The sequence below is a fragment of the Notothenia coriiceps genome, unplaced genomic scaffold, assembly GCF_000735185.1.
Source record: "Notothenia coriiceps isolate Sejong01 unplaced genomic scaffold, NC01 NC01_scaffold00037246, whole genome shotgun sequence".
In the NCBI taxonomy this organism is placed as follows: domain Eukaryota; kingdom Metazoa; phylum Chordata; class Actinopteri; order Perciformes; family Nototheniidae; genus Notothenia; species Notothenia coriiceps.
In genome coordinates, this window is record NW_011369947.1 from 15,097,354 (window position 1) to 15,112,751 (window position 15,398).

The window sequence follows — 15,398 nt, forward strand, 5'->3', positions numbered from 1 at the left end:
AAAACTGAAAGTTTTTTGGTGCCCTCTGGGGGCGCTGGCGGCCCAAGTGTGGCCCGCGGGCCCTATGGTTTAAGAATCACTGCCTAAACTTATGGAGGATGCTACAAGCTGTTCATCTCTGCTTTGTTACCGGTCCTCCAAATTCCTTATTTTTGTTGCTTCGGCGGCGGCGCACTCAACACATCCTCACTCTGGAATTCGGGGGTCCTTAAGCTATTAGCTTCACCTTAGCAGGTGCTTTGCAGGTGTGTTGAGGTTATGACGTAGTGTTACAGCAGTGATAACCAAGCGCTTCTGGGCCTGGACACCAGTTTGCACCTCACCCGTCACATTCCTGGTCTATTATTCCCGGACGAACTCAAATATGGGCATACCTCCCACACCCGTCGAAGGTTAGGTCGCTGAGCTCAGCCATGTTTATGCAGCACTGCACGTGGAGATGTGAGCTGCAAGTCTCACGCACGCACGACGTATCACAACCTCGCGCGGAACACCCCCTCTGTCTGTCAGTGTGATTATGACTGACTTTATAAAAGCTAGACAGAGTACCCGCGTGTCGGGGCAATGTTAGTAACTGTATGTGATTATAATATTAATTGAATTATAAAAGTAGCGCGTTACATCTAACTCCGTTACCAACAAAAAGTAATATTACTCGGGGCTTGGCCTTATATAAATAAACATTGATTGATGATTGATACTACAGTACGCGTTACACAGCCCAACTCTGCTTAAGTATGGTATTTATGCTTTAAAAATGGAAAGTACAAGAATGCAACTTTAGGCAAATAAATGATTCCATCATTAGCATGTAAATAATCTCATAAGGCGCTTTCACACCGTAGAACTCTTTAGTTCTCATGAACAAGTAAAGATCAAGTTCACACCGGAATCAAATTACCCCTGGTGAGGATTAGGCAAATGAAGCCCGCTGCACTTCTTCCTTCCTTCTTCTTCCTCTTCTTCTTCTTCTTCTTCTTCTTTCTTCTCTTCTTCTTATTCTTCCTTCTTCCTTCTGCTTTGGGTTACGTGGCAGGCCGCAAACAACCTTCACGGCGTACTCATACTGCACGCGAAGTCCGCGGCGAAGTCCCCGGAGTCTGTGGACTGGCTTCAGTAAGGAGCTGCTGGGGACTCACAGCAGCTTCTACTGAAGCCTTCCGAATAAATTGCCAGAACGCCGACACCGTCCTCATCTCCACCCGCTCCCATGTTTTATTTTGTGTTGTCATAAGTTAGTCCTCTCTGCATTTCTGCGCTGCTAATGCTAATAAGTAGCTAATGCAAGGAATAATAAAATGCTTCACAAAACGTTTTGGGAGTTTTACAGGGCGTGTTTGGCAATCCGCCCAGGCCATCAGACATAGGAACCTTTTTGTCTAAACCACGAAAGTACCCTAAACCTCTCCTAGCAGGGGTAAAAAAGGTTCTGATTAACACATTGTTTGTTCCTGGCTCTTTTGGTGTGAAACGCGACATTCGAACTATATCGGAACTAAAGTTGGGAAACAGTACTCGCGGTGTGAACGCGGCTATAGCCTATTCAGTATACTGTATGATTGTCAATGGCAAAGTAAGAGGGGAACTGTACTCATAAATAGAACAGGAACTCAACTGCCAAAGGAAGTCACACTAGTTACATATTCTAGGGTTCAATCCGTTTTGTTTGATTTTGTTTTTTGTTGTTATCTTTTTCTATAAATAATCTAAATCTTCAAAAACAAAAAAGTAATAAATGGACCAATTTGTTTCCTCTGGGTTAAACTTAACAAGCCTCTTTTATTGCTACTGCGTTCACCTTATGGGTCAGTTGTATGCATCGTGTTACGAGAACAAACGCATGGCAGGGAGGGACACTGTAAAAAAGTGGGCGGACTAAAGAGACATGACGAAGGACTAAAGTAGGAGTTCAATCAATACAAAGAAAATCAGTTCTTCGACCCGTCCTGACACGACGCAAAAGAAGGGTGAAAAAGACCAAGTGCAATAGAAGACGAAGGAACTTGCCTGAGAAAAGAGGCAAGAGAATATAGGCACAAACTGATGGGAGAGCAAGAGAACTCCAGAGTTGACACTAGATACAAGGTGTGTGTGGACAGGAGGTGAGGGGACGAGTGTGTGTGGCAGAAAGAGATCTTGATGAAGCGACACCCTGAGAAGTTATCCATCCCTCTAACTATAGTCTGTTTGGGGAAGCGCTGATCACTGCCTCTGGATCGATTGTGGTACAATGGGGTAAGCGTGTCTGTACTTGTTCCAACAACCTGTGGAACAGATTTTGTATTTACTCAAGGTAAAGCTGGAGGACTGGGCTGATACTCAAAAAGCCGAGTAGCCAATGGGGACCGCCCCTGAAAGTCCCGCCTACCTCGCGGACTTTTTGTGTCGAATTGAAAACAAAATGAGGGAGCTGCAGTGGAGAGCAAAAAGTCTGATCTTGAGAAAGAAGCAAAGAGAACATGGCAACAAAAGATATGTTAAAACAAAGACTCTATCGCTACGCATGATTACACAAATCTATCTGTTTGCAACTTATTAGTTTTATTTTTTAAATTCACCCTGCTATTTGCTTGACTCTGTTTTTTCTTCTCTGTAAACTCGCCTGAGCTTGACTGATTCTGAGAAAGTGTCCTTTATCTTATGAACAAAATAACGCGTACCATCGAGCACGTCTTTAAAGTATTAAAGAAGCCTATTTCTTTCAACAATTTGCAACTGAATCCATTGGCCTTCTTATGAAATTGAAAAAGGGCCAACAAACGTAAGAAAGGGTATAGCACGAGTTAAGAGTTTGATAAAATCAGAGGGACTTCACAGAAGATAACTTAACTCACCTTGATGATTATGGAATATATAATCCCTCATGAAGACATATTATTTTATCTGAGAAAGTAACTAAAGCTGTCAAATAGATGTCAGCTAAAAAGGAAAAATAGTTCACATCGAAATTATGTGATAAAATGGAAATACTAAATTCATCAAAATTGTACTTAAGTAGAGAACTTGAAGTAAATGTAGTTTAGGTAAATACATATTGTGGGGAAACTCAAAATGATGAAATGTATTTAGCGCGTTACGCAAATGGAAATACAAGACGGCAACCTTTGTAGGACATAAAGTGATTCATGCCATTCCAGAATGTAATTAAATCCTCATAGCCCTCATTCATATACTGATGTCCACATGGCAAAGTAAGGGGAACTTACTCATCAACAGGAACTTCAAACTGCCAAGAGGTCACACTATTCATATTCTATCTAGGGTTCATTCAGTTTTTTTATTTTGTTTTGTTGATTCATCTTTTTTCTATAATTAATCTAAATCTTCATAGTAACTAAAAAAGTATAAAGTAAATGGTGTTCCTCTGGGTTAACTTAAAAAAACAAAGGCCCCTCTTTTTTGCTGCTGTCACCTTATGATCATTGTATTCCGCGCTCGTGAAACAAATGATGGAGGGAGGGACATGTAAAAAATGGGCGGACCAAAAAGAGACATGACGAAGACTAAAGTAGGAGTTTCCAAGCAAACAAAGAAATCAGTGTTCTTCGACCCGCTGACACCGACGCAAACAGCCGGGGGCAGAAGACCAAAGTGCAAAGAAGACAGAGGACTTGCCTGAGAAATAAGGCAAGAGATATAGGCTACAACTGAGGGGAGAGGCGAGAAGAATCCAAAGTTTGACATCTAAGATACAAGGTGTGTGTGGACAGAGAGGTGAGGGACGAGTGTGTGTGCAGAAAGAGATCGGGAGTGAAGCAACACGCTGAGAAGTGATTCCATCCTTTAACTGTAACTCTGTTTGGGAGCCTGCTGATCAATGCCCTCTGGATTCATTGTAGACAATGGGTAAGCATGTCTTGTACTTGTTCCAACCAACCTGTGGAGCAGGTTTTTTATTACCCAGGTATGAGGAATGTTTCTCACATGTTACCCACGTACTTTGGTATAACTACATTTTCTCCTTTTGGCTGAGTTCATGTTTATTATTAGATCGCAAACGCCTCTTAATTATACCATTAATATAATTTAATTTAGTTCAAGCATACATTTACTACTAATACTCGAGAAGAAGAATTGGACTTTTAAACTTAAAACAACTTCTTTACACTCAGTTCACATATCAAAAAGACAGGAATATTCTTCTTCAAAAAGACCTTAACATTTATTGAGATGTCTCTTATAAAACCTATGCATCACCTATTCTGATTTATAATAAATAAACTCCCACATTTAAAAATAAGAATGAATGCAGTTCAAGTTTTTCCTTTTGCTGACTAGTTCCTCTTTGTTCAATTCCTCTTGAACTTTACATGAAACAAATGAACCTTGCATTTCACTGTATTTGAATACAAGCTTTAGAACAAAAAAACATGCGTATTCAAAAGTCTTTCCATGTATCCAATACTTAAAGCTGACACTCAGACTGCAACTCTGCGGTCATTTCTTTGGTTCAATTCGCCATGAACGTTTTCTGCAGTCGCACAAGGTGTATTTTAACTTCACATAGCTCAGTTTAGAGCAAATGATGAAGCCCAAAATAACATGGCACATGCATGTGCAACTGATGGGCATCTCATTGAAGACGTTCCACATCTTCAACAATGAGGTCCGATGTGCTGCGGTGGCAGGAGAGGATCGTGCTCCTCCCCTGATGCCAAGCACCGCCATTGACACTGGCTCAAGCTCTGTGTCAGATGTGCAGGTCCCACATATTCAAAATGCTTGAATCAACAACTCGCTTGTTTTTATTCCAAATGGCCTCTCACACTAGAATTTGCATTTCAGTGCTATCTGTCAACTGTCTTTGTTTGTGTGTGTGGTGTGTGTGTGTGTGTGGTGTGTGTGTGTTGTGTGTGTGGTGTGTGTGTGGTGTGTGTGTTGTGTGTGTTGTGTGTGTGTGTGTGTGTGTGTTGTGTGTGTGTGTGTGTGTGTGTGGTGTGTGTGTGTGTGTGTGTGTGTGTGTTGTGTGTGTGTGTGTTTGTGTGTGTGTGTGTGTGTGTGTGCGTGTGCATGTGTGTGTGCTCCTAAAACGTTTTTCTCCTCACAGTTATATATATATATATATATTATATACGTACCCTCCGTCATTTAAAATTTCACCTTGTCAAGCTCAACAAAATTTCCGCCTTGCATGAGAATTTACCGAAAATAACCTGGTTGAACTAGCTTTTAAAAACTAGCTAACACGTGGCTAACTTGCTACCCATGCCCCTATCCAAAACCTTATGTGACCTGAAGTGTGGAAACTTCTGCAGCAATGGAGAGTCAGGACTCAGATAGACACCAAGGAAGTGTTGGGAGGCTTGATGTCAAACTCTGATGGGTTCTTACGAGTATTGGCCGAGAATTTCAGCAGCAGGCCAGAGGTTCGGACTGCACGGAGAGTTGCCACACAAATCTGCCCGCGCCTCCTCTCTTCGATAGGCGCCTTTTAACTAGTTCAGAGAGAGTAACAACATATTTGGGGAGTAAACTAATACAGCTGGGCACCCTGAATCACTTACGTCTGAACCTTAACCTGTTAGTCCCCCACCTGTTTTCAGGTTCAGGCTCGAAATGACATGCCCAGAAAAAATTACTATAACTCACTTCTAAAAGCGTTAAATTAATAATCCTTTTTTTCTCACAGCAATGTTTACATCATGTAAGTGGATGTAGAAGTGTCAGAATCATATAGATGTTTCTGTGTCGAAAGTAAATTCAGATGGAACAATAAGTAAAAAAGTGTATATTCTTACCTCGCCTAAAGAAAAACCATTATTTATAGTGAAACGACCCTTGAATGATGGGTTAGTAAGAATAGAAAAGCTTTAGGAATCCAAAGTATAACATATAATAAGTACCCTGTATTAAGATGTGAAGGCAAAACAAAGTGGAAAATTGACGCTTTTAGAGAGGTTTAGGGAAAAACTCCAGGCGGACTAAGCTTTGGGCAACATTCTGGCACTTCTGGTCCATCCCGCCTCGCCATTGGTGACCTTTTAAAGGTACCAGATCTGCAAAAATCTTTTTTAATAACATGAATCATCAATATAGGTATTCATACCGTCAACAAAAAAACAAAAACTGATGAAAAGAAAAAGGTGTGTGTGTGTGGGGGGAGGGGGGGGGAGTCCCTCTTTGCGATGAAGATGCATGTTCTTGCCAATACAATTAGGAAACATTTAGATTCCAACTGGAGCAGATTTATTTAATGGCCTCGAAGCAAGCGTTCCCACAACCATAAACCCCATCACGCGAGAAGCTGACCGGCTCATAATTGGGTTTATCAACGATACGCTGAGCCTCCCCTTCCTTAAGAGAGATAACAACTCAGGTTGGTCATAAACGTTCAACAGGGCAAAAAAAGGTTAGATATCTTAGGAGTAGAAGGAGAAATTATTCCTCACAAACCAATATTACATATGCAAATTTAACTTTCAATAGTCAAGACAGAAACAAAAAGCTTGCGTTCGCAACTCGATGAGCGAGTTAGAAACCGCTCGGTTAAGCAAGCCTTTAAAAAAGTAGCTAACACCGCCGGCTAAACTTATGCTTTACACATAGACAAATACTAAGACAGGCGGTAAGACATTCACTGTAAAACACACAATTTCAAAATCCTTTACCATTATTTTAAGTGGTTTCTGGATCGGTCCTTCTCAAGGACAGCGCAGCATAGTGGGTTACACGGGTTAATGGCGGCGCGCAGCAAAATCTGCAGTGACCTCTTTGTCCACGATCATGTGGTTAATGTGATATTCTTTGATGGAAAAAAAACTATTTAGGTTAAATTATTGCTTTTTAGGTCGATTCAGGGCGAATGTGTTTTACACGGGTCAACCGAAAATAAATCATGCCTGAAAAAAAAACACGATTTTTAAAATAAGATCTATTTAAATATTTACTTTGAATTAATTACAACAGCCTTTCACACTTGTAGCGTCAGTAAGAACATCATATGCCTTTCTGAGACAATTTATTATTCATCAGTCCTGTACTTTGACTGGATTGCTGTCTCTTGTTTGATGGCACAGTTCATGCTTTTACGCAAGTGAGGCAAACCACACCCAAGAAAATCATCAATAGAGCTCATTTGACCTTTGCAGAGGATGGACTATTGAGAGCAAATGACATGGCATGTTTGCCTGTTGAAGGTCTCTCTGTTAGCTGCACAGCCATCATCAGTACAAGTGAACACCGTTCACACGAGAAATCACACACCTGACTGTGTGTGTGTGCGTGACCTGTGTGCATAAGGTGTGAGGTGTGTGAGGGTGGTGCATATCTATCGTGCATGAGTCTGCTTGAATGGATCTTTGTCTGTGTAATCCCTTCATCAGAACAAGTCATGTTATCAACGTGTGTGTCACATGTGTGTGGTGTGTGTGTGTGTGTGTGTGTGGTGTCTATGTGCGTGTGTGTGTGTGTGTGTGTGTGTGTGGAGGTGACAGGCAGGGTAATTGAAAAAGTAAGAGAACTCTACTCAAAAAACTTGGAAGAAACAAGAAGATAATTACAGACAATTCCAGTAATTGTATTTCATTACATTTTTTTTTAAATGTGACAAAAAGTTTTAGCCAGAATGTGCAATTAATAGTCCATGCAGGCAAAGAATTGGCTGTTTCTCAGGGGAAGAAGTATTAAACGCTAAACATTGTTCACAGTTTGAGACGTATTCAGTGAGTTGGTTTTAAAAGTAATTTAGAAGAAGCCGATCCATGAAGCAACGCCCAAGAGTGCCACATCATTCAACAATTTGCAAACTGAATCCATTTTGGTAATCAAAATCTAACAAATGTATAGCACGAAGTCAGAGAGTTAACAACAGAGGAACTTCACCTGAAGATAACTTTAACTCACGTTGAGGAGGATTTATAACAATTTATAATCCTTATAAGAAAAGAAGATAGGTTTTATATATATAATCTGAACAAATTGCCACCTACCTGTGTTTTTGGTAATTATAAAGCTTTCAGTTCAACAAAACTCCTGACTTGCGAGGTTTTTTAACAAAGTCCTTGTGTTTACCCCAGTTCTCAGCGAGAAGTTCAGTGCCAGGGGATTTGACTATGCCATCATATACCCAAGGCCAACACTCCCACTGGGGATCAAATATTGTGTTACTCTGCGGAAAGCAAGACGACCCGCAAGGTGACTCCAGAAGATTTTCAGCACCTTTCATAAAGGTAAATGTAGTTTTTTCATTCATGGACAGTTCACATCATCTTCTGCTTGTTGGCTTTATTGTTCCTTAAAGGGCTCAGAGATTATAAATGATGTTTTTTTAGTTACATGGTGACTTGGGTTGATACAAACAACCACCTATGACCACCCATTTCACAAACACACACATGCACGCACACACTGTAACCCACATTAACACATAATTACTGATTTAAAGTGAGGACTTCTTAATCGGACGAATGCAAAAAAAAAAAATACAATCCTTATTTCAATACAACAGAATGTCTGCTTTTAAATTATATAATTGCTGATTTGTAAATGTGAAATAATTCTAGTTTTAGAAAATTGGTACTGATGCGGTTTTGGATTTTCATTCATTCTCAAATTGGTACCGGCTCCACACCAGAAAAAAGAGCATGACAACACGCAGTCCTACAAAGTTTGCATTCATTTTTGATATCAACTGTCTGATCCATGGACACACAACAGCTTGCCAGGAACTACAACCGGGAATAGTTCAGAAAAAACACATTCACAAGATTCAGAGTACGTTTCAGGTTTCAGTTCCAGGATACCAACCGCACTGCTCCTGATATGGGATGGTTTTAAATACAGAAGGCTACAATTCACTATGTGTGATTCAGCTGAGATGCCAAATCAGGCCAAGGGGCGTAAAGTGGAGGCCACCACCTGCGCCCTTAGCTCAAACCGCCAGCTTCAAACTCTCTTATTTTTGATCTCAGATACACTATAGTCAGTCATTTTGGCGAGAATTGTGCGCTGTTTCAGTATGTTTAAAATCGTAAAAGAATGTCAGGAAATCAATAACGCATCTCAAACACTCAACGTGTACACTAAAATAAATACTCAACACATGTTAACAAATGGTTGGAACTGTTTGTAGGGGATTTGCAACATCCCCATGGCTCTTGCCTCATTCACGAAACATTATAATAATAATATGCTGTTATTGTTCTCTAATACTTTTTTCATTGGTTTTATTTCCGGAGAATCCATTTCCAAAGGAGAAAGAATTTGACACGTGTGCTGTTGTTGGGAACTCAGGGATTCTGACAAACAGCAGCTGGTGGAGAGATGACTCGAGTCCGGACTCAGGTTTTGTTATCAGGTGAGAAAGCGTCAAGATCAGGGGACTGAAAGGCTGATGGCGACATCAATCTACAGACATTAAACTTTAAAGAATAAAAAAGACACAATTAATTCCCAATAATAATGTCTGAGTCGTCCGTTATGCTTTTCAGGTGCAACCTACCTTCTTTGGGAAAAGGCTATGAGAAACATGTGGGCACCAAGACTGACATTGTGACATTAAATCCGAGCATCCTCGTTAGAAAGTGAGCAAGAAAATGAGTCTCACTGTACCATAACGTTTATTTTAGTTTTGTTGCCAAACATGCTTTCTATTTTCAGGTATGGATCCTTAGACGGGTCTAGACGTCCATTTGTGGAGAGTCTACATATCTACGGCAAGTCCTTGCTGCTTCTACCTGCCTTTGCCTTTTCATTTTGTACTCCTTTGAGCCTGAAGGCTGCATACAGCATTAGGGACCTTGAAAGTCCAATTAGGCCCACCTACTTCAACCCTGAGTACCTACGGAGACTGAGCAACTTCTGGCGCTCCAGAGGCCTACACAGAGTCCTAAACAAAGGCATACTCAGCACCGGCTTACTGATGGTTAACATAGCGCTGGAAAACTGTGCCAACGTGCATCTGTACGGTTTCTGGCCCTTCAGTATTCATCCATTTCAGTATTCATCCGTGAAAAACCACTATTTCGATAATGAAACAGCTAACTGGGGAACGCATTCCATGCCCGCTGAGTTTAACCTGTTGTTGCAGCTGCACAGTCAAGGTGTGCTCAGGCTTCACCTGGGGAACTGTCGACCAGGTAAAAATTAGTTCCCAGGTCCAGAGACAGATGAGACTGGGCATCTGAAGAATTGGGACATTTCCTGGTGGACTGAGGGTTAATCTCAGAATTTTGTCTGGGTTCTTATGCCCCTTTCACACCAACGCGTTCCCAGGGCCGGATCGGAGCTTGAGCCTGATAAGCACAGTTTTTCCTGTTCACACCGCAGCGGAGCCGGCTCTTTTTTTACCCAAAAACCGGTTCTTACCATGTGTTACGGAGTTAAAAATGTGTATACATAATTATTAGTTATAAATTACAATTTACAATAGGTTGTGAATTTTATTTCTATGAGATTGTTTCCTTTTAATATTTTTGAGTATTGTTTCTAGTGGGAACACTTTCCCGTTGCACATCGTTTTCTACTTCCTGTATGTCATTTCCGCTTTCCCCTCACATTGAAGTGAGCACTGCTGAGGGTAAGCTGTGCTAGGAATTGTGTTATAGTTCATTACAATTTTGTGTGGTAAACCGGCTATTTAAGTTTATGAAAGTGATGTATGTTGTTAAGTGTCAATTTGGGTATATTATTAACCCGTTTTTGTTAAGTTTCCACCGTAAGAAATTGTATTTTTGAGTGATATCTACGGTGTGGTTTTGGCGGGAAATAGACGCGATCTGCGTCATTTTCTTTGTTTACATGTCAACACTTTCCGACTTTTCTTTATTTTCTTTTGTAAAGATGTGCAACGCGGATGCAAAGAGAATATTATATTTGTTCTCAGGTATGTTTGTATTTTGTATGATTACTTAAAAATAAGATTTTCTTGGTAATTTAATAATTTCTCAATGTATAAATAAATACTAGAAGACATTGAAGTGAGCACCGCTGAGGATGTGCAACGCGGATGCAAAGAGAATATTATTTTTGTTCTCAGAATAAACGCCAGAAAAGACACCCAGATGCTTCGCTGTCGTTTCCTGATCGATAACAGGTCGCTTACGGTTGTGACCCGTTACACTTGTTTCGCACACGCTGGTTCACTCGCTGACGGATACAACTAGCTAACTTTAAGATTGTTTTCACAAACGACAACTTTTTGTAACAATCTGCAAATCTTGTGCTGCTTCATTCTGTATTGGAATTGGACGTAAACTGTATCTCTATCACTGTTTGACAGATACAACTCCACAACTAGCTAACTTAATGGTTGAACAAGTGACGGATTGACTGACTGACGGATTGATTGCTTTACCAACTTGTCTGCTGGTTGACTTGCTCCCTTGCATGCCCAGAAAATCAATTTCAAGGAGAGCAGCAGTTGCTCCGGTAAAGGCTGAGCCCAATTGGCAGAGGGAACACTAATTACCATCAGGAGCCGCCGATACATGTTTTGGTTTGGACGTGTGGGTTTCTCTTCTTGCCCTGAATGCTAATTACGTTCCTGTGTGGGAGCGGACCCTCTCCTCGGCCTACAGATGAGACTGTGGCCGGCTCTGTGTTTGTTCCAACATCACGAGCCTCAGAGAGCTCAGGGATGAAAGACAGATAGGGCGAAGTAATGGAGCTGTTGACTTTGTTGTAATTAAAGAAGACAATGAGTGAAGTTGTTAACCAGGCAGATGAAAGTCTCCCGCTCCTTCCTTTGTGTACGGATAGCAATGCTGTAGGCTACGCACTAAGCTGGTGAGAGTATAAGTCCTCTTACTGTATTAAACAGGATCCCTGATGCTGGGAGTTTTATTAGGATTATACTCGTCTTTGAAAAAAGATCAACGCTGTTTTCTAAAGAATATGAGAGTTAATTTTCTCAGCTTTTTCACATTATTAATTCTCAGTCCTCTGTCAAATGTCCTTGTTTTGGTTTATAGCTTGTTTAGTTGTCACCATGTTTCTAGTCAATATAAAAGGCTGATGTTGGTATTTTTTTATAGCCTACAATGTAAGATTGCCTTCTCATTTTGTTTTTGATTTTGAGAGGTTTTGTTGGCTAAAAGCTTATCTTGGTCAAAGATAATATAATTATATTTAACAAGATGAGAAATAACTATTCTTGTTGTTGTCAATGTGAGCCTTTCCATGTTATTTAGTCTCTGTCAAATGCCCTTGCTTTGTTTGTTTTTTTAGCTTCTTTAGTTGTGATCATGTTTTTTAGTCAGATAATATAAATGGAAATGTTGATATTTTGTATAAAATGTAATATTGCCTGGTTTATTTCACATCTTGTTTTTTGATTTTGAGTCAAGTTGGCTAAAAGTCTTGACATTTTAGGGTTACGGCCCGTCCACACAGCGGCGTGCGTTGAAAGCTTCACCATTCACTTTGAATGGTCACTTTTCGCCGAACTGCATTGTGGGAAGCGAAGCGGAGCTTTGCTGGCGTGGCTCGCTGCAAAAGTTGAGCAATGTTCAACTTTTGAAGCCTCGGCAGAAGCGTCAGCCAATCGAATCATATGCCAGTACAAGCTCTAGCCAATCAAACCGCTGCTTGTGTGTCAGGGGCGGGAGATTCATGTGATTGGTTGTTGGTCGAGTTTCAGACACGCCCACCTGCAAGCTTCAACTCACGTCGCTGTGTGGACGGGCCGTTACTGTGGTCAAAGATAATGTAACTATATTTAACATTTAGTCAATCTATTTTAACCTGTTGTCACTATTAACTGAATCTGTTAATCTTACTGCTGCATTGAAAAGGTAATATGACCAATTATCAAATGTCTTCCCCTCTTTTTTGTCAACAAAAATAAAGGGACATTTTGAATATGTAGAAAAGTAGATTTAAAGTATTTAAAGCACATTTAACTCTACTATATTTTCTTTAGAAATATTGCATGTTCATTTTTAAATGCTTTTGGTATTTGTTTTGCGAGAATAAATCAACTTTGGATCTCCTAAACCTAAATATTTCAATCTCTTGAAAATCCTCCTCTAAATGTATCAATGCTTTCTATCTGAAAAGCAAAATGTGCTGTTTACTCATTTGACATTGTTCTTTGGTCTGTGATCAATGCATAATAGCGTAGTGACTAACTGTCGGCCATTTGCATGGTGTCCTACCATCTCAGAGGATGTGGGCCTGCAGCCTAGAGGGATAAGTATAATTAGAGAAAAGGAGTGTGATGATTATGCATTTCAGCTCTTTCCACCTAGATGTGCGCTGAGGGTTACATCTGTCTCCCACCCCTCTGTAATTGATGCCTCTGCCCTTTGCAGTGCTGAACCGGAGCCTAAACTTTACTTCATGGTGTACGTTCCAGTCGACGGACCCTGCTCTCTGCGGGGCTGAACTTTGAAGGCATTAGTTATGGTATTGGGGCTTTTTAAGGATACTGCTGGTGACATTCTGTAGTTTTCTCTTGACTCAACAAAATCCCATGAAGAGAAAATGAATTGATGCCTCTAAGACGTCTTTACCTGAGAAGACAAACCCCAATTCAACACCACATTACAATTCAACATTATTTATTTGAAATATGTATTGGAAGCAAATAATGGTTAAACAACAAAATAAATCTTTAAATTAAATGATGTCATTTTCATCAACAACCTAATTCCTTTTCCAATTTTGTTTTGGTTTGGGTCGCGGACCCTTTTCAAGCGGGTCCCAGATGAGTGAAGAAAAAAATAAATTCGTTTATTTTTTTTTTTTTGGGGAAAAAAAGTGAAACTTTTATTTTGAAGGCCCGATGTTCTAACGCTGTGCATGCAGTAGGCGTTGGACTGGAAGTACCGGAGACCAGTAGTCACGTAGTGATCATCTTCTCAATAAAACATCTTTGCTGATGTTTTTTCGAGTCTTCTGGCCAATCAGAATCAAGATTGTTGCCGGAAGGAAGAATAACTTTGCGGTAGAACTATTCTTTATTCATCCATGGGTACAACTTCAGATAAAAATGAACACATAATGAAATATGACCCCCAGTTTGATGATTGACAGGTCTCAGAACAATGGGAGCTATCTACCCTCACCCACAATTTAAAGTAATTCACACAGACTCTCTCCTCTTTACTCTTCTCTCTGAGTGGAGCAGCAAGATGTGAAAAACAAAACAAAGTCAAAAACAAACAAAGGCATAAAATATTATTAATATGTCGGGTAGCAATAGATTTATTTATTTTCTTCTCAGAGTGTACCAGAATGCGTAGTTTATATGTTAGTATTTCTAAAAATCTCCTGGGGGAGAATCCCCCCAGACCCCCTGCTGGGGTTGGGTTTTCAGCATGTGGGCCTTTTTATGTGATACAGTTCAGCTTTGATTCCATCATCTCATTAAACCTTATTTAAAAGCATACTCTAGTTCTGTGAAGGGATATAATGGATATATGCACTGTACTTCACTTTATGTATATGTATGCTGAAAAGCGTATATATTACAGCACGATTCTTTGTTGAATAGATTTGAGTGGTTCAAAATGTTGGGTCCCGATTTATTAACAAAGTAAAAAGTGGGTCCTGAGGCCTGACCAGAGAACCACTGCTCTAGGCTGTATTCAATTATGCATTTGTGTTATTGAGCTTTCCCTTTGCACAGTGGACACACGCCTCCCCGGCTGGCTCTAAATGTGCCTCATTAATGGCTGCTTGAAGTTTGTCTTGATTAAAAAATGTGCTTCCCTAGCAGAAAAACACATATTATTGCACATATATTAGTATTTTATACTTGCAAATCCATCGATGAAGAGGTAGGATGCATCGATATTGTGAGAAATAAGGAGCAACACATGGCAGAATAGTCCGTTTGAATCAGATTCAGAAAGTCTTTATTGTCCATATAATCGTGCATATCAACGTTTTTGCAGGTTTTCCTAATTTCTCAACAACACATAGATAAAAGCAGTGTTGATAACAGCATTAGCAGCAAAGCTAATTCTGTATAGAAGCCAGTAGTTACATGGCAAGATATAAAATGTACATAATTGGATAGTTATAAAAATATCAATTAATCTTTATATCAGGCGGTCTTTGTCCAAGTGTGTGTGTGTGTGTGTGTGTGTGTGTGTGTGTGTGTGTGTGTGTGTGTGTGTGTGTGTGTGTGTGTGTGTGTGTGTGTGTGTGTGTGTGTGTACACATATTATAAAGTCTTGGTCAGGCAGAGAGGGAGCCGCCATCTTAATAATGAATACAAACTTATATTTCTCTAAATATCTNCAGCAAAGCTAATTCTGTATAGAAGCCAGTAGTTACATTTACGAAAAATGTAAATGGAAAGATATAAAATGTACATAATTGGATAGTTATAAAAATATCAATTAATCTTTATATCAGGCGGTCTTTGTGTGTGTGTGTGTGTGTGTGTGTGTGTGTGTGTGTGTGTGTGTGTGTGTGTGTGTGTGTGTGTGTGTGTGTGTGTGTGTGTGTGT

The 15,398-nt window shown here is 40.1% G+C and overlaps 2 protein-coding genes across 2 annotated transcripts in view; both read left to right on the top strand.

The window, feature by feature from the left end:
- LOC104966470 (low-density lipoprotein receptor-related protein 1B-like) overlaps nucleotides 1-15,398 on the top strand; it is a 1,038,955-nt gene that overhangs the window by 356,778 nt on the left and 666,779 nt on the right. The window lies entirely within an intron of this gene.
- Nucleotides 8,019-10,931, top strand: LOC104965892 (alpha-2,8-sialyltransferase 8E-like). Its single transcript, XM_010794932.1, has 4 exons — nucleotides 8,019-8,167; nucleotides 9,173-9,295; nucleotides 9,429-9,521; nucleotides 9,598-10,931. The coding sequence occupies exons 1-4, from the start codon at nucleotides 8,052-8,054 to the stop codon at nucleotides 10,085-10,087; spliced, it is 822 nt and encodes a 273-aa protein (XP_010793234.1). The 5' UTR covers nucleotides 8,019-8,051; the 3' UTR covers nucleotides 10,088-10,931.